The sequence below is a fragment of the Electrophorus electricus genome, chromosome 1, assembly GCF_013358815.1.
Source record: "Electrophorus electricus isolate fEleEle1 chromosome 1, fEleEle1.pri, whole genome shotgun sequence".
Classification (NCBI taxonomy): Eukaryota; Metazoa; Chordata; class Actinopteri; order Gymnotiformes; family Gymnotidae; genus Electrophorus; species Electrophorus electricus.
Genome location: NC_049535.1, coordinates 26,266,438 through 26,283,867, shown reverse-complemented (window position 1 = coordinate 26,283,867; position 17,430 = coordinate 26,266,438). Strand labels below are relative to the sequence as shown.

General features: G+C 39.2%; 2 protein-coding genes across 3 annotated transcripts in view; both read left to right on the top strand.

The window, feature by feature from the left end:
* The first annotated feature begins 962 nt into the window (after window positions 1–962).
* kpna2 (karyopherin alpha 2 (RAG cohort 1, importin alpha 1)) lies at window positions 963–4,335 on the top strand. Its single transcript, XM_027006609.2, has 11 exons — window positions 963–1,001; window positions 1,195–1,303; window positions 1,515–1,655; window positions 1,834–1,919; window positions 2,021–2,289; window positions 2,376–2,470; window positions 2,640–2,903; window positions 3,117–3,350; window positions 3,533–3,715; window positions 3,823–3,972; window positions 4,130–4,335. Exons 2-11 carry the CDS (start codon window positions 1,238–1,240, stop codon window positions 4,217–4,219), a joined length of 1,578 nt encoding a protein of 525 aa, XP_026862410.2. The 5' UTR covers window positions 963–1,001; window positions 1,195–1,237; the 3' UTR covers window positions 4,220–4,335.
* A 139-nt stretch (window positions 4,336–4,474) lies between these two features.
* smurf2 (SMAD specific E3 ubiquitin protein ligase 2) overlaps window positions 4,475–17,430 on the top strand; it is a 39,668-nt gene continuing 26,712 nt past the window's right edge. For both annotated transcript variants that reach the window (XM_027006550.2, XM_027006549.2), the window contains exon 1: window positions 4,475–4,914. In XM_027006550.2, the coding sequence (XP_026862351.1) occupies window positions 4,863–4,914 (52 nt within the window). In that variant the 5' untranslated portion in view covers window positions 4,475–4,862. The remainder of the gene's footprint in view (window positions 4,915–17,430) is intronic.

Genomic DNA, 17,430 nt, shown 5'->3' with positions numbered 1-17,430 from the left:
TCTTTTTCTTTCTTTCTTTTGTATTACAACTGAAGAAATATTGATGTATATGAAACGTAAATAAACGGAAAGGGTAGACTTCTCTTTCCCACACTGATAAAAAATGTTATTTGTTTGATTGCTTTCTTTAAAATGCATAGTATTTATTTTTGGATCGGGATCCTGGATAAGTTTGTTAGTCATTCAAAAAACTAACATTGACAGAAAAACCTAATGCTGCATCAATGTCACAGAGCAGTCTAGTGCACTATTTAAACGCCCAGGTGGATAAATTGTATTCATATGGGGCATATATTTCATGTTGTTCAGGGTTTCTCTAATTTATTAGGAATTATCTTGTAAGTTACTAACTATATTTTAATTTCCAAATGAATTATAGAGAATGCCAAAGCACATCCATAAATTAAAAACATAAGAGCATTTAAAATTATTTAGAAGAATACGCTGGGCCGCCTCTGAATCCCCAGACCCAAGTTGGAGAATGCCAATGTAGTTGGGATCACTGACTGTACTGCCTGCTGATGTGTGCTGTTTTCTAAGACTATTTTGGCTGAGAACAAATTGCACAGAAACCTATGGGCTCAAAACAGCGTTTTTGATTGTATATGTTCCATAACCAATAACACCAGTACACATGAGCTTGTCAAGCTAACTAGCCTATAAATAGCTCATATGTGTTAAGCGCCATCTGTTTCATTGTAGATAAGAGCCCACTTAACAGACTGATGCACTATAATGCAGTTAGGCATCACTGAGTGTACACTGAGTTACTAGTTTATATATTGCAGTGTTTTTTTATGATACGCGAACAACAAATGTATTAAATCTCGCGTTATAAAACGTTGTCTAGTCTTATACTACGCCCCCTTTGCACCCTGTGATTTTTCGAAATAGTCCAATCACACCGTGCTTTTTCTCAAACAGACCAATAGGATTGTTTACACCGGGAATTTAAAGGTCTGTAGTGCATTTTCGTCAATCAGTTCGTTCGAAGAAAAACGGTAAGGGGGTTATGTTCACGTTATACTTTAAACGCAGATTATACATTTTTAAAGGGCTTTTGTTAGTCTGGGGAGTATTTGTATTTTTTTTTTCGCAGATACTAATCTGGCGTGCGGTTGTGTGTCTAAGAGCTATTTCAAAGTGTTTCACCGATTAAAGCGTGCTCTTTTCTAATATTGGGTTCTTTTTCAGGTTAATCGTTCTTTCAAGCTATACCCAGCTTTCTACTTTAGAGATGTCTTCTAGCAACGAAAATAGCGCACGCTTGAATCAATTCAAACATAAAGGAAAGGATGCAAACGTAAGTAACGAGAGTGCGCCAAGATGGTTAGCCTGCTAACTTGCTCCCTGGCTTCCTTAATTAGATTAGTTAACTTGCAAAGTATAGGTTTTTGAAGTTTATATGCTAGCGTAGTTGACTCTTAACAATTCTTACGTTACTAGCTCGCTAGCTGACCAGTTGGCTGCCCAATTCCAGAATCGGCACAATTTAATATAAACTGTTATTTTAGGAACTGAGACGCAGGAGGATTGAAGTAAATGTTGAGCTCCGAAAAGCGAAGAAAGACGAACAAATTCTGAAAAGGAGGAATGTCGCTACTCTTCCGGATGAGGCTACTTCGCCTCTTCAAGAGAAAAGTCAAAATTGCCAGGTAGTTACGCATTGACTGACTCAGTATTGATGCTTCTTTTGTAGCTTAACTTCAAGAAATGCAGCTAATGCACAAACTGGCTATGCTAGCTTTAAAACACCGTTTAAACAATTGTACTTCAAACAACCATGGCTGGCTAGCGATAAAATCTCGCTATTTATTTGTTCTTACACTTTAGGCTCAGCACTGGACAGTAGAAGAGATCGTCAGTGGGGTTAACAGTAACAATCTTGAAACTCAGCTGCAAGCGACCCAAGCTGCACGGTGACTTGCCACTGATCTTAATCATGATCATTTGGTGAAAGATGGCTGTTGAATAACCATTGTTTTGCTCGCTGTAAACCATTTTCTTTCTGTAAACTTAGGAAATTGTTGTCAAGAGAGCGCCATCCACCAATTGACCGAATCATCAACGCAGGCTTGATCACAAAGTTTGTGGGCTTCCTAGGCATAATGGGTTCGCCTCCGATTCAATTTGAAGCAGCCTGGGCCCTAACTAATATTGCATCTGGGACATCTGACCAGACCACAGCTGTGGTGGAAGGAGGGGCTATCCCAGCCTTCATCAGTTTGATCACATCCCCACACCCTCATATTAGTGAACAGGCTATATGGGCACTGGGCAATATTGCTGGTGAGTGAAATTGGTGACCTGCAAGTGATTTCAAGGCACCAATTAATGAGTTTGAAAGTAATTAAATCTGTGATGTGCCCTTTTAGGGGATGGTTCTGCCTATAGAGACAAGGTCATTAAGCATGGAGCTGTTGGCCACCTCCTGAGTCTGCTTGCTGTCCCTGACCTTTCTGTGTTTGCTGTAAGTTAAAGGAGTATGATCTTGCTAGCTATTGCAAGTTGTGTACAAACAGGTCAGATGTCTGAACTAGTCAAGTCTTTTGAGCTGTAGAAATGGCACTCTACCACTAGGTGGTGTCAAAGCTCAATTAGTCCTGCTTTACTTTTCCTGTCTCCCCTTCACTTAACAGCCTGGTTACCTGAGGAACATCACCTGGACTTTGTCTAACCTGTGTCGCAACAAGAACCCTGTGCCACCTCTTGAGGCAGTGCGGCAGATTCTGCCTACACTCGTCCTCCTCCTGCATCACAACGATAAGGAAGTGCTTGCAGACACCTGCTGGGCCATCTCGTATCTGACAGATGGGCCCAATGAGCGGATTGAGGTGGTGGTACAAACCGGCCTGGTTCCTCGACTGGTGCAGCTCCTTGGTTCTGGAGAACTCTCCATAGTGGTTGGTGATCCTTGGTATCTTATTTGTCTATACTGTAACAGTTGACTCTGGTCTTGCTAATGGTTTTGGATTATTCTTATAAATGTATTTGTAGTATTTTGATTCAGTGGCATTCTATTAAATTTAGCCTTTATTACAGTGATGGCCTGATGTAAATGGCTCACCCATGGGTACAAACTAGTCTCTAATGTTAAATCCCCACTTTACCTTCAGACTCCTTCGTTGCGCTCCATTGGTAATATTGTAACTGGCACTGATGAGCAAACCCAGGCAGTGCTGGATTCAGGGGCCCTTGGCATGTTCCCTGGTCTGCTGAGGCACCATAAGAACAATATCCAGAAGGAAGCCTCCTGGACACTGTCCAACATTACTGCAGGAAAGGATACACAGATCCAGGAGGTCCTCAACGCAGGCTTGGTGCCTTACCTGGTGGATATTCTCAAACGGGTATGGCTGGACCTCCATTGACTCTAGCATTGGGGAAGAATTATGCCAAATGGTCACAGGCTTGCTTTGTACATTTATGCCTAAATGGGTGAACTGTCTCTTTACTCATGGGCATAAGCTGGAGCCTTCATTCTAGCCTTTTTTTTATTTTTTATTTTTCTCCCCCTTCCCCATTTATGCAGGGTGACTACAAGACCCAGAAGGAGGCAGTATGGGCAGTGACCAACTATACCAGTGGAGGCACTGTAGAACAAGTAGTATTTCTTGTTCAGTCCAATGTACTGGAGCCACTTTTGAATCTTCTGTCTGCCAAAGATAGCAAGACTGTCCTTGTCATTTTGGATGCACTCAGTAACATCTTTCTGGTATGTTGCCACTGCTAGTTTTGTGTGGGCTGTATTCATGTGCAATCTCTGCTTTCTGACTAACCTTTGTTTAAAGGTGTAATTTATAATATTGCCTAACTTTTCAGGCTGGTGAGAAAATTGGTGAGACTGATAAGCTTTGCTTGATGATCGAAGAATGTGGTGGCTTGGATAAAATTGAAGCCCTGCAGACCCATGAGAATGAAATGGTGTACAAGGCTTCACTGAACATTATTGAGAAATACTTCTCTGGAGAGGTAGGTCCCTTTTTTTTTTTTTTTAAAGTGAGTTCCTCAGCCCTTAAGTCCAATGTTTTTAAAATTCTCTAATACTGACACCATGGCTTTTTTTTTTTTTTTTTTTTTTTATAAAATATTTATTGCTGGATTTAAGTTTTACAAATCCTTTTTGCAGGAGGAAGAGGATGAGCATGTGGCTCCAGAAATAACAACTGATGGCTATGCATTCCAGATCAATGAAAATCAAGGCACTTTCAACTTCTAGATGTTTTTCCTGTTCTGTCTTGTCCAATGTTTATGAATCTCTGACTTGTTCTGGAGAACTGTACATATGGAACTGTCTTCATTTTATTACTTTGTAAATAAAGTAAATTAAAGGTGTGGGTGTCTTGTTGAATTCATTGGGGTAATATGACTAGACTGAGTAGAGCGGTTTTATGAAGGAGGAGACAGATGATGTCAGTGTTGAGCAGCTTGGTGGCCTCCCTCCGACCTGAACATATGCCAGTTGGCTGACGAACTACATGAGTGCTCAGTTGGTCCGCAGCTGCCCAACTTTCTACAGGCTTGTTTCTGCTCTAAGGAAAAAGCGGATGTTGTTCGGTTTCAGTTAACTTGCAACACGTATGGTTGAACGGATTAATGTTGAGTAAACCGATTCATTTTGCTATAGACGTCGGACTTGGGCAGTTATCTTGGGAGTCCTCTACATAGACGCAGGCTCCGTCGTGCAGGCTAGCCAGTGTGGATATGGCAGTTCTATACACATCCGGGCCACAATATCGTGACTCCATTATTCTCAGTTCACTGTGAAAGTAACTGGCCAGCTAGCACAACGTTGAAAGGAACCTTAAAACCAAAGGGGAGTTTTATTTTGAAAGTCTAATCAAGCTGGAAAGTTAAAGGCGATGTCTAATCAAGGGGGAAGGAGAAACGGGCCCGTTAAGTTGCGTTTAACAGGTAAGAATGTAGCTTCCCACCACCTTATAAGATAGCTAACGCTAGCAACTTGGTTAGCTAAGAATCACCTGCAACTGTTGTAGTGGTTCGCTTACAATGCATTTGTTTTGTGTGCGGCTCTACAGTTATTTGTGGTTGTTTTCTAATACATTGCGCTGATTAGCTATAGCAAGTTTGCTAGTTATCTACTTTAGTTAGCTAGCTAATGTTAGTAACTTGGCTAACCTGGAGACCCGCAGATGAACGCTAACGTTAACCTAGCTAGCTTGGTGTGGTGACCATCATAATCAGTATGCAGCGCTTATGCTCAGTCAATATTGGCTTCTCTGATTTACGTCTTTTGCATAGATTTTATAGGCGGGAAATGGATTTAATCAGAATCTGCTTGTTAGAGTATTGACTAAACAATTTGACTGTTATCTAGTAGGTTCTAGCTAGCTAGCTAGTTTGGTAATACGGAATCCCTGCCCAGAGTCAGGTTTCTAATTGACGACACGACTGGTTAATTTATCTCAACTGTACTAAAGCAAAGTAGCTAGCTAGTATATTTATATTATTTGCCAGTGCGTTTAGCTTGGTTTTTTTTTTGCTCAAAACTCGAACAAAAGTTTTTTTTTTATTTCACAAAGCGCATATTGATTGTTTTTGTATTAAATTTATTCTTTCCCAAATCGATTACGTGAAATTGCTGTTTCCAAAACAGATCAACAATTATCGTGTTTCTGTAATCCATGTCAAGTTAAAACCATGCAAAATACAGATCTGAAGTCTGCTGTTAGAGCTAACGTTTTGTTAACTATATTTCCGCACTATTTTAATATTTGTATTAAGTACAGCCTCTTTGTTAATTGTACAATGTGTGCACTATTTTTCATCTGATTCGCTAAACTAGTTGCTTTAAAACTTGTATACCCAGCTTTTCATGGTACCTGGGAGTTTTCTTTGGGCTGCTGCAGAAAGATGATCAGGGTTTCTTGCTTTTCTACTCTCATATAAGTTTGGGTGGTTTGTATTTGAACAGAAGCTGTAAAAGGAGCATGAGTATAACATTTTGATTGGAACAGGGAGATGACAGCATCTTTGTCTGATGTACCTCCAAGATCAATGCTGAGGCAAATTCCAGGTTTTTCCCTTGGTTTAGAGCAGCCCCAAAAATCTAGTATTGTAATTAGTGAACAGAGAATGCCTTAGTTTGGTTCAATCGTAATGTTCAAAGTTATCATGCTATCTGCCTGTGAATGAGGTGTTTCTCAGAGAAAGTTTATAGATCAACCCAATGCAAAGCAATTTTCCCATGAATTACAGCTTTGTCATTTCAGAGCTTATCCTTTCGTTGTGACTTTTCCGAAGAAAATGTCAATGACGAGACATCTTTTGTTCTGTTCTGCTTCAAAGAAAGATATTTTTAAACCAAACTGCAAAATGATGAGGGACAAATATTTGCAACTTGCAAGTGTTTGCTGACATAATGAAAGCACACTAGAGCATTACACCATAAAAATCTGTCTCGCTTATGCTTCTTTTGTTTATATTGTGTGAACTGTCCCCTATCTTTACAAAAAAACCTCTTTTTGAATTGTCATAATTTGGATGGTTTACTGTTGTTTGCAACTAGAGCAAACCCATGAGACTGAGTCTACTTAGTGTTGACTGCTTTTAAAAGAATGGTGTCAGCATGGCCATGGAAGTGATTGCTGCCTGATTGAGTGTGCTTTACACTCACTCCTCTACTCCACTAATACAATGTAGGCATGTGTCCAAAACAAGGTATGGTGGGCTCTTGCCAGGTATGGTACCAGCATGCATAGGAATCATCAGATGGAGTACTGGATGGCTTTCCATATTGGAATGCAATATAGATAATCCAGTGGCAAATGGTAAAAGTGTTCACTTTGGATTTTTTTAAAATACTTTGATGAGAAGAAATGTATTTAAATATGGTAAATATTTTCCCTCTTTTTGTCTTCATAGATTGTTGAGAGCTTGACATTGGCTGTTTAATTATTTTTGCTGAATCATTGGGTTGCAATATGTTTACATGTTCAATTACATATGTCAGAATAAGCAGACTGTGTCAAATGCTCTAATGTAGGCAATGCATCATCTTGCTCTGCTTGCCAACACTTACATGAAAATAATAAGATGCTAAAAATAATACTGCCTACTAAATATGTAGTGTGCTTATATAGCCATTTAAGGTGTGTTGCAGACCAGCTGGAACACATTATGATGACTCCACTTTCACTTTCAGTTTGACTAGCTAATTTATCAGGAAAATACCCTTTGTTTTTGAGTAAAAATATGTGCATGCCAGTCTTATTCTTTATAGTTGTTTCTAGAAGGCAAAATGTTTTTCTTTCTTTGTTTGGATATGTGGGGTATTGTGTTGAGGTATGAATTCTTTTAGCTCAAAGTGCTGTCTCTGATACATGGCATATAAATTGCTTTGACTTGTAAACTATTATTACATTTGTCTGAAAGGACGATTTACTGTAATTTAGAGTTAGACTTTGAATAGTTTAATTTAATGATAAAAATTGTATTCAACCTGAGAGCTTTGTACTCAATGTTATTGCTTTATTAGTGTAGAAGTTTAGGAGGTTTGTTCATGTAACATTACTTGCACAACATTTTTCAGGAGGTAGAAAAGTTAGAATTTCCCTTAATGGATATCAAATAATTGTTTAATTTGGTACTAAATATGAAAGTAATTGCAGTCAAGTAGGTGTTCACACAGTATGTGTAGTAAAAACAATTATTAACCATGTCAAGCTGACTGCTTGCCAAATGTCAAGACTGTATCTAACCAAACAACATCTCTGTTCTTTTTAAACAGCAGCAAAACCAAAAGTAAGGCATGTAAAGGGGAAAAACGTTCAGTAATCACACGTCATTTGTAAACGTTTTTCTTTTCCGACTGAGTACACTTACAGTTCCACCAATTAATGGACTAGGACTGGATTTCCTGTTGGTTCAGCTGCCCTGTGGAAAGGGTGAAGGCAGAGGCAGTTGTGCTTTAGAACCATCGCTGCTGCTACTGCTCCCACAGGCAGAGAGAGAGAGGGAACTGATGGCAGAATGCACACAGAGGCCTTCTGAACGAGGGGACTTGAGCAGGATGAGCCAGCGCAGTTGACAAGGAGATTCAGCTGTATCAGTAGCCCGAAGGCCTGCATCTCATACAGCTCGATGAAATAAATTGTCAATTGCAGGACTCATAGCAGCCTGGATCTTTTCTTTCTTTTCTTTTTTTTTTTACTCACATCTAGACTGTTCAAAATGATAAAGTAGGAGTGCATGGCAAGTATCAGACATTTTAGAAGCATCTAATTCTGACATCTCAGCAAAATTTGTGAGCTAAGGTGAATGATTTTTATCAAAATATTTAAATGCACTTTGTAGAAAAGTAACTTACAATTATGACTGAACATAATTCAAGGCTAGGAGCTTAACAGTGGCGGCACTTGAACTGGTCACATTTTGATTACCAGTCAAGTACCTTAACCACTAAGCTACCACTATTTGTTACTTCATTTATGTTGTTTGGTGGACGTTCAAAAATGTAACTGTAGAGGTACAGCTATTCGAATAGAAATCCAGCCTGTCAAGCATATCCTTTGGTTAAAAGAAATACACTCGTTATAAAATGTAATTAGAATTTTATTTCCATTTGCACAAATAGTAGCCTTTACATCCACTCAAAAAATGAAGTTAGCACTTTAAGAGCTTTTTTTTTTTTAACCCCAGGTACAGAAGAAACAAATATATGTATTCTGAATATTCCATTTTGCATTTTCATATAGAATCCATGCAAATGCAAGCTGACCCTTTATTTTCAGCCTGTCTGGTGATTATCTTTTATTGGCTGTCAGCAGATTTTTCTCACTCAGTTTCTTGGGTTAAATTGCAGTGTATCTGTCTTATATTAGCTTATGATAGAGACAAATTAGTCCTCTGTAAACTGTGGGCACCCATGTAAAACCTTGTGAATTGAGTCTTAATAATGAAAACACATGGACCAGAACAACATTAAATTGAGAAATACCAGAGGTATTACATATAACACCAGAGGTATGACATATTCAAATACATGTACCTGTTTAACCGTTAAATTAGTTTGAAAATTGTTAGCTTTTATCGCTGTCCTGAGCACCTCTGTAAATGCTTGTTTCACTGAAAATATTTGTTTGGCTAAATATGACACATAGCCTTTTGTATTTCCATAGGCTATTCCAAACCTGTTTTGGTTGTTTTTTTAATACTGTCACTGGCCAGATTGTTTACTGGCTATGTTAATCTTTTACACAGCATTCTGTGTTGGAAATGCCGTACCTCAGTTTTCAGTGATGAATGCTGTGAATAAGGATCACATCACTCTTGTTTTTGTTTTTTGTTTTTTTTTATCTGTCAGGATGTACTGCAAAAGCTTTTTTTGTTTTGACATTGGTCCATCTCTGCTCGGGCCAGTATAAAGCACCCCTCTTTTTAGATCAGTTTTTCTTTTTAGCAGAAAGATGTGCACTGTAACAGACATGGGGAAATCGGATCCTGGTCTGCACTTCATAACCACCCCACAGCCCACTACCAGCTGTGTCAAGTCTGTATGGCTTTCACCACAGGTTTGCCTGAAAGCTATAACATTTGTAGACACTTCCCAAGCACAGTCTAATTCTCTAATTTCAGGACGGAGACCTTGAGGGCCTTGTTCTTTTTGAGTCTTGTCTGAGGCTCTCAGTAATGTTCTGCAGATGCTGAGGTGGAGTGCTTGTTGCCAACATCTGCGATTGTAAACCCCAGGTGTTCAAAGTGCTAGCTGTTGCCTTTTTGCTAAGAAAGTTATACTCTTTCTTTTTATCTCTGTCTTGGAACTTTCCTCTTCCTCTGTCACTCTGTTCAGGTTGCTCTTGGAGTTCAGTTCATTTAAATGTGCCAACTTATTGCACCTGTCAGCTTACCAGTGTTTCTTTGTTCTTTGGTTGTCTATACTCTCAGTCAGCAAAGCAGGACAAAGATGTACAACACTGCTTAAAGATGTTTTGCTGTTGATGACCTTTTATTTCTCTCTCTGGGTTTGTCATATTGGGGGTTATATTAAAGACCTTTTAATTTCTTTTCAGTTATGATCGAGCCTCACAGTTACAAGACGTCAGCATCAAAGACTTCTTGTGTCCGTATAGAACTTTTTTATTATATGCGGTCTGTATGGGACATGAGAAGACATTCAGTGGAGAATCAGCTGGATTTCTGTGCAGGAATTTCATTCCCCAGTGCATAGAAAGTTAGTTACCTTTGCAGTCACCCATTAAATTAACAACAAATGTATTCTGTTTAGCAGCATGCAATAACAGTCAAGCATTTCTGCATGCAAAGCAGGTCTTCTCATGAAAAGGAATTGTGTTGCGTATGTGTAGGCTAGTTCCAGACATACACTCCCAGCCCTCTGGCCTCAGTACTTCTCTTTCTCATGGTGGACATTTGAGACATAGACAAAACATGAGCTTCGGTAGTACAGAAACACACATGCCGGTGGTCTCCGGTAGGATCCGTGTTTACCTGTGGCAGGTGCAAAAACACCCAGGTAGTGATCCATGCTTGCTTAGGCCTGTGTTGTTTAGTCTGGCACTACCAGAGCAGGCGTCTTTCTCTTAGAAAGATGTCGTGATGGTGCAGGCCTCCAGTATTCTCTGCTTATCCTCTAGAGACTTGCCTGTGACCGTGTGCATGAAATGGGAGTGTATGCTTTTAGTACAAATTGTAGAAATGATGAATAAAAGTTTTAAAAAATAGTTTGAAAATCATATTACTTTTTTTTAGTGTTCAGAATGGTTACATTTTGGCTGTGTTGGTCATTTTAATATAGACCATAGCAGTTGAACAAAGGTTTGGTTTGATCTTAGTGACAGAAACCCAAAGGTGTTTCATTAATCATTCATTAATTAATCTACTCTTACCTGATGAGGAATCTCTTATAGAAGCTTTTCCTTTCAAACTTAGCCTAATTATATAGAACTAATAACACTTTGTTTAAACTTAGTGGACTAAGTAGCTGAAAACACGAGCCCCAGGGGACCAGGATACTGTTGTATGAGGAGCAAGGACGTTATGGTCCAGGCCCCACAACAGTACACCACCATTGGATCAGGAGAGACTGCCCAATATTCCGACTGTCCCATGAACCTCAGTGGACACACACTGAGAGGTATGACATGATCAATGCTTAAAATTAACCTTAACCTGATGAGGCTCTTGTTTCTCATCTTTATCCAGGTCCTATATAAACATAATTTTATCTTCATTTCAGTAAATTTGAAGTACCTGGCCACTGCCCTTACACAAAAGATACAGTTTTCTTTTGGTCAGATCACTGCCAGAACAAGATGTAGCCCACCCATACTGAGCTTAATTTATTTTGGGGCTATTCTGCAACTTTAGCAATATTAGCAATATGTATTTGGGGTTTTGGTTAAACAGTTTATTTACAGTCCAGCGATGTCCAGGGATGATCTGTCCAGTGGCAGTGGAGGTACTGTTGATTTTCTGCAAAGGTTAAGCTCCTGATCTGTGTGCCTGGCTGAGGGTTTGGCTTCATCCTTCTGTACCTGCCAGCGCAGTAAGAATTGGGTAGAAATGTATTATGAAATCATGGTGCTTATCCGGCACTGAAGAAACATTCTTCTATCCTTCACCTAATATAATGCACATATTCACCTAAGCTAAGACATAACCCTCCAGAAACTGGAAAATGTATCGGTGCAGTTCTTAGGTAATGTTGGCTGTTCATTTTGCCATTTGGCATGTGCTGTCACCATCTGTGCAATCTTGGAGCAGTATGTGATAATAAGGCAATAAATTTGGTGGGTTCCTAAGAAGAGGAATGGATGTATTCCTGTTCTACATAAGCTGGTGTAATGCGACCTTGTTTTTGACCGTTCTCTGTCCCTCCAGTTGTCAGTTGTTTGGCCTTCGTGGTAGTGTTGATTGGAGTAGACACAATACTGTCTACCAGTGTTCAGTGTTTACTCTGTAAAGCTTATTATCCATACTGGTCACTTTCAATTTTTGACAGTCAGGCTTATTGGATTGCCAGCTGGAGTTTGTTTGCTGTGATCATTAACCATCCTTATAGCAACAGCAACATAGTGCGGTATGTGCAATATTGATAAATATGCCAAATGTCTGTTAAGTAAGTTTCTTTTTTTACATGAATACTTAAAAATCCTTTCAACCAGATTGAAGTATTTTATGCAGCAATAGTACTGAAAAGCTAAAAAAAAAAAAAAACAACACACAAAAAAGTGACTTTTACAACCCAAAATGGCTTCATAAAATTAGAGTACATTCTGTTCTGCTGCATAGTTTGATAAAAAGACTGGCAAGTGATGGTTTGATCAGAAATGTAAACTGGGAATTTGTCCTCTTCAGAGCAAGGAATATCTTTTGCTATTAACATCAGTAAGCTCACCAAACCTCCTGTCTCTGCTAAAGAGATTAGTGAACTCCCATTCCTCTACAGCTCTACTCCATTACATCATATTGGTCCAAAGAGCCAAACTGTGCTCTGAAATCCCTTCAGTGCCTTGTTCTTTAAGTGTGGTCTGTGACCAGATTCTTTTACCTAAAGTCTAACTTTTAACCAGAGGGAATCAGAAACTGGTGAATCAGAAGCTGTTTGCACACTTAAGTAACACAACATTGTCATCGTATCTTATGCATTTGGTTTGTTTTTTAGGAAGAACTGACCATTTGGGAGCTGTGAAACATAAGTGAATGAAAAAGGATGCTCAACCGAGAAACTGGAGAAAAAAACTTAATGCTATCTAAGGTGATTTTTTTTGATGAGGTCTGAGAACTAAAAAAAAAAAAGTGGTGGGAAGAAAGTGATGTAAGGCTTCATAAATGTTTTTCACATTTTTGATGGATGGAGTTACAGATCGGGTTGGGTCTTTTGTGAAGTCGCTGCTAGATTGCTCATTGTGTTTTACTCAGGCTATCAGATTGTGGCAACTCTTTCCACTTCTGATAAAGCAGTAGTTTCAGTGTGTACAGACTAGCCAGCATGGAATGTTACCTAACCATATAAGGTTCTTTATTTGATTTTAATCTGGCATGACATCTCTTTCTTTGCATAGTAGCTGCAACTGTGGAACAACAACAATAGAAATATTTCTTAGAAACCCTTGTCTTTTGAATGCTTGATTGACCTTTGACTTCAACTGCCTTTGAGGTCCTTGTGAGATCACTTCCTCTAGCTAATCTCTTTATTTGTGGAGGTTTATAATGGGAAGCTTCTTCAACTGTGTATTTTGTTGAGGGCAGTCTCCATCATTATTTGCCATATCTTTCCAATAGCCAGTGTCTTGGGACTTCCCCTTGCAATTTGTTGGAGGGAGAGAGTTACAGCATGTGCCCCACTGATCACTGGATGAAGGTTGACCTAAAAAGCCAGGTTCAGATCCACCTCACTGCCTGCTCCAATTAGAAGTTCCTTGCAAGATAATTTTTTTGTCCACTCTGTCAAACTTATCAGACTCATAGGTTTACACTCTATACCCCTGGGTACATATTATTTTGACAATCTTTGTGTAATCATTCACTATACTGAAGTTGCTAATAGATAAGCCTTGATTCACTGACACCACAAACCATATACAAGAAGTAATGGACAAGAATTTATGGATGTTAGAGTGTAGGAGGAACATGTTAATCAAACTCAGAACCCTACCTCCAAATATTGAACCAAGTTTACCAAATATTGTCCCAACAAGAGAAGCAGAACAATCTACACTTTGATATCATAACAGTAAATAACCAGAAGATGGAAGCCAAATGGAAATGAATGACCTCTATTTAAGCTTTGCTCAGGGCAGCATTTAGCTAATTCCTTCAGAATCTTATATATTTATCTTATATGTCCTTTTAGTCTCTGTGCTCCTAGCTTGTCACTTAGCCCCTGTTCCTCTCTACCACCACGGTGTCCCGCTTTAGATAAGAGCATGTCATGAGTCACATGTGACCTCGGACAGGCGGGACATAGAGTCAACAGCCCAGGCTAATGAGTGACCAAGAGAGTGGGAGGAAAAGGCTTTTAAGAAGGAGAGCAATCTGGGTATACTGGAAGAGGAAACAAACCTGAGATTAGACCTGGGGCTGTAGTAACTCTGTCTCTCTTTCTTCTCCCCCTCCATTCCCTTCTTTGCTGTTTTAAGAAGGCAGTAGGGCGGCAAGGGTGGAGGAGAGAGCCTTTTTGTTTTTAGAAGAACAACACTGCAAATGAGAGCATGTGGCCCTAGAGCTGGAGTCAAAACATGGCCAGAGGCCAGCAGAGCTGGACCTGATGGTTGGGGCTGGGGGTTCTGCATTGCACTGAGACAACTCATTCTGTTCGGAGGGCCTGGATTTGACAGTCTGACACCGGTGAATTGCCTAATCAGAATTTTAATAGTCCATTTCAACAGTATCATGATCAAGTCAAATTTAACAGTGACTTTTGTTTTATGAACAGCTAGGAGAGCACATGGGTGAACATTAAATCCTCTCCCTCCCAGGGTCTGATGTTGTATTAAAATAGTTGTGTAGTGTTAGATAGCAGGTTTAAGCTAAGAAAAAAATATCTGTCCTTGTTAGCGAATATTTTACCTTGTTAGACATGTTGGGGCTTGAACTGGCAGTAGAGGCTACTGAATGTCAGACACAAAAGTCTAACATCTCATAGGGGGGCAGGGGGGTGGTTGAATAGGCTTCCATAATTGTAAGATGGAACTGTACATTGTGTGCATACATATATACATATCCATATATACATTGTACATTGTGTATATAAACATAATATACATATATTGTACATACATTGTTAATATATTTTGTATATATATAGAATATATATTTCTCTATGCACCCTGTTTTTTTTTTTTCCCTCAGTTTGGACAGAACACTCTCAAACCATTTCACTGCGAGTTATACTGTGTATGACTATGTATGGGACAAATAAACCAAACTTGAAACTTGAAACATCGCAGACTCGGTTATGACTGTATGAAGTTTTAATGAGCTGGGAAAGTTTTGATTTACCCCACTCTGCTCCCTCACATCTCCACATCTTTGCATATATTGCACTGCATGAAGTAGATAGCTAACCACTAACACTACAGAGAGAGAGAATGCTTATAGAGGACCTTTCTGGTCTCAATAGTAGAAATTTAATCTCTTAGGGTCCATGGTGACTGTTCTATGCCAGACATAAGCAATATAAGAGGAGGTTGAATGTTTGTCCAGTCTGTTTTTGAAAGGATCTTTCAGTACTTTATTTAAAAAAAAATTGTGCCTTTAATACACAATACTGCAAAAAAATAAGTAAAATGTATGTTCCGGTATAGTTGATTAATCAGGAGAAGACATATATGAGGTCACAGACACAGAACTGTAATAATCACATACACAGTAGTGTAATAGTACAACTCGTTTCTTGAAGATGATGGGGGCGGGGGGTGGGGGGGTGTAGCATATGCTTTTGTATGAAGTTTTAACTTTCCTACAGCATATTTGTTGTTTTGCTCTTGTAATCCCCATATCAACTAGCCTTCACCAGTGCCTTGCTACCTTATTCTTTTACACTCATTCAGCCCTTGAATGAAGCTGGCTTGATGCACATCATTGCTGCAGTGGCAAAGCAGAACATTGCACAAGGCACCTGGCATGGATCAGTTACTTTCTGGTATTAAATCCTTCAAACCAGGAAAGCAGATCAGTATTCAAGGCAGTAAGCCACTAAGGAACTTAATTCATGCACAGTGCCTAGGGCTGTACTATACTACTGTATAGTATGGATGTGAAGTGGGATATGCTAGTGTAGGAGTTAGCTTGTGTTTAGTGAAATGTTAATTTTTTGGCTCTATTATTGATAGAAAAAGGTAGAAATAAAACACTAATAGCTCAAAATAAATACTGCCAAATGAATATGTAGTCTAATTTAAAAATATCTCAAATATCTGTTTTTGTGAAAGTAGTACTTAAATTGCATGTCCTATATTTTATTATTTATTTTTAACTAAAGCTTCAAGACTATTTACTACAAATGTAAATAGAGTTAAGTGACCATTACAGCTCTGTGTATTAATTTTAAAAGGTTTACTGGAAAATCAATTATTTGGGCTACCAAAATGACCAAATAATTGTTTTTGGTCAGGTTTAGTTTGCCTCTTTCTTGTTGACCAAAAAGGTCCATCTTTTATGTTCCCTGTCCGCCGTCCCTCCTTTCACGTTGTTGGCTTTCCCAGTGCTCTGTTGAACTGAGTGTGTCCTGTCAGTGAGTTCCTTCAGCCCAGCCGGGATCAGGCACTGAATGCGAAACATGCCGGCACACACAGAAGCCTCTCTCTTCTCCCACCAGCCGTGTGACTTGAGCCTGCCGTTGCTATGACGACCCTGCCCTTCTGCTTGACTTAGTTGCACTGGGTTACATAGTTGCAATCATGTTTGTGTATATATATGTATACATCTATTGTGCGAGTGAACACAAACTATACATTTTTATATTCTGCTTGAAGTGCTTGCCCTCTTGTTTGGCTGGATTTGGGGTAATGTAGATCAGAAAAAGTAATGGTGTGCAAGTAATAAAGCTCTACTAACGTTGTGTGTTAGGTTTGGGTCAATGCTCAGGTGTTTTAGGTTTGGGTCACTGCTAAATAACACTGCATAGTTTAGGCCACTCCATCTGGGTTTGCCAAATTAGTTACCACCATGTGCATATGAAGAATTGTTTGACGCTTTGTCCAGAGTTGCTCAGACCCCAGCCAGTAAAACTGAATTTTACGATGCAGCCCCTCTGATTTAAGCTGTCATATTTCTTTTTGTCATGGAAGGCTCCTGCCATCAAAATCACTGTCCATCAAAGCACGTCGCTTTAAGAGTGACGACTTTAAGAGTGACAACTGATGTGCTTTTGTCACAGTTAAACTTGCTTTATCTGCTACACAGAAATGTAGCGTTGGATCAAGGAACTGAAAAACCAGGCCCTTTGCCTAATGGGTTTCGTGTGCCAATAATGTATCTAATGCGTTTTAATTATGCTCTGTGTTGGGAGGTGTTGTGTAGTCTTATCATTTGCGCATAACTGCATGGGATATGTAAGGATGAGGAGTTTGCAGGTGAATTCATGCTGGTCACAGAGCAGCTGAGGTTGGACTCTACTAAATTATTTTTGCTTCTCACTCTAAGTCTTATATTGACAAACATTTGCTATGGTGAAATCTTTTTTTTTTCCACTGGAAAATTTCAGCAACTTATTACCTGTTTTTGTTGTGCCTTGATTTATGTATGTGTTGGAGTCACTAGAAGTTTCTAGAAGTTTGTGAGCTGTATAAAAATAAGCTGTGTGTCTGTGTGGTGTTGTGTCAGGGAGTCACTGGCTAATTAAAATACTGTTGACTCTTGAAAACTTCCTTTTCATTGCCCAAATATTTGATCATCCTACCTAAACCCGCAATTGTCTTGCTTAATTCCAAATCCAGTTTGACTCAG

Excerpts from the sequence above, each read along its gene's own strand:
- kpna2 (XM_027006609.2), top strand. The coding sequence starts at position 1,238 with ATGTCTTCTAGCAACGAAAATAGCGCACGCTTGAATCAATTCAAACAT. Across the intron at positions 1,656-1,833 it reads AGAAAAGTCAAAATTGCCAG|GCTCAGCACTGGACAGTAGA; the intron begins GTAGTTACGCAT and ends CTTACACTTTAG. Across the intron at positions 3,973-4,129 it reads AGAAATACTTCTCTGGAGAG|GAGGAAGAGGATGAGCATGT; the intron begins GTAGGTCCCTTT and ends TCCTTTTTGCAG.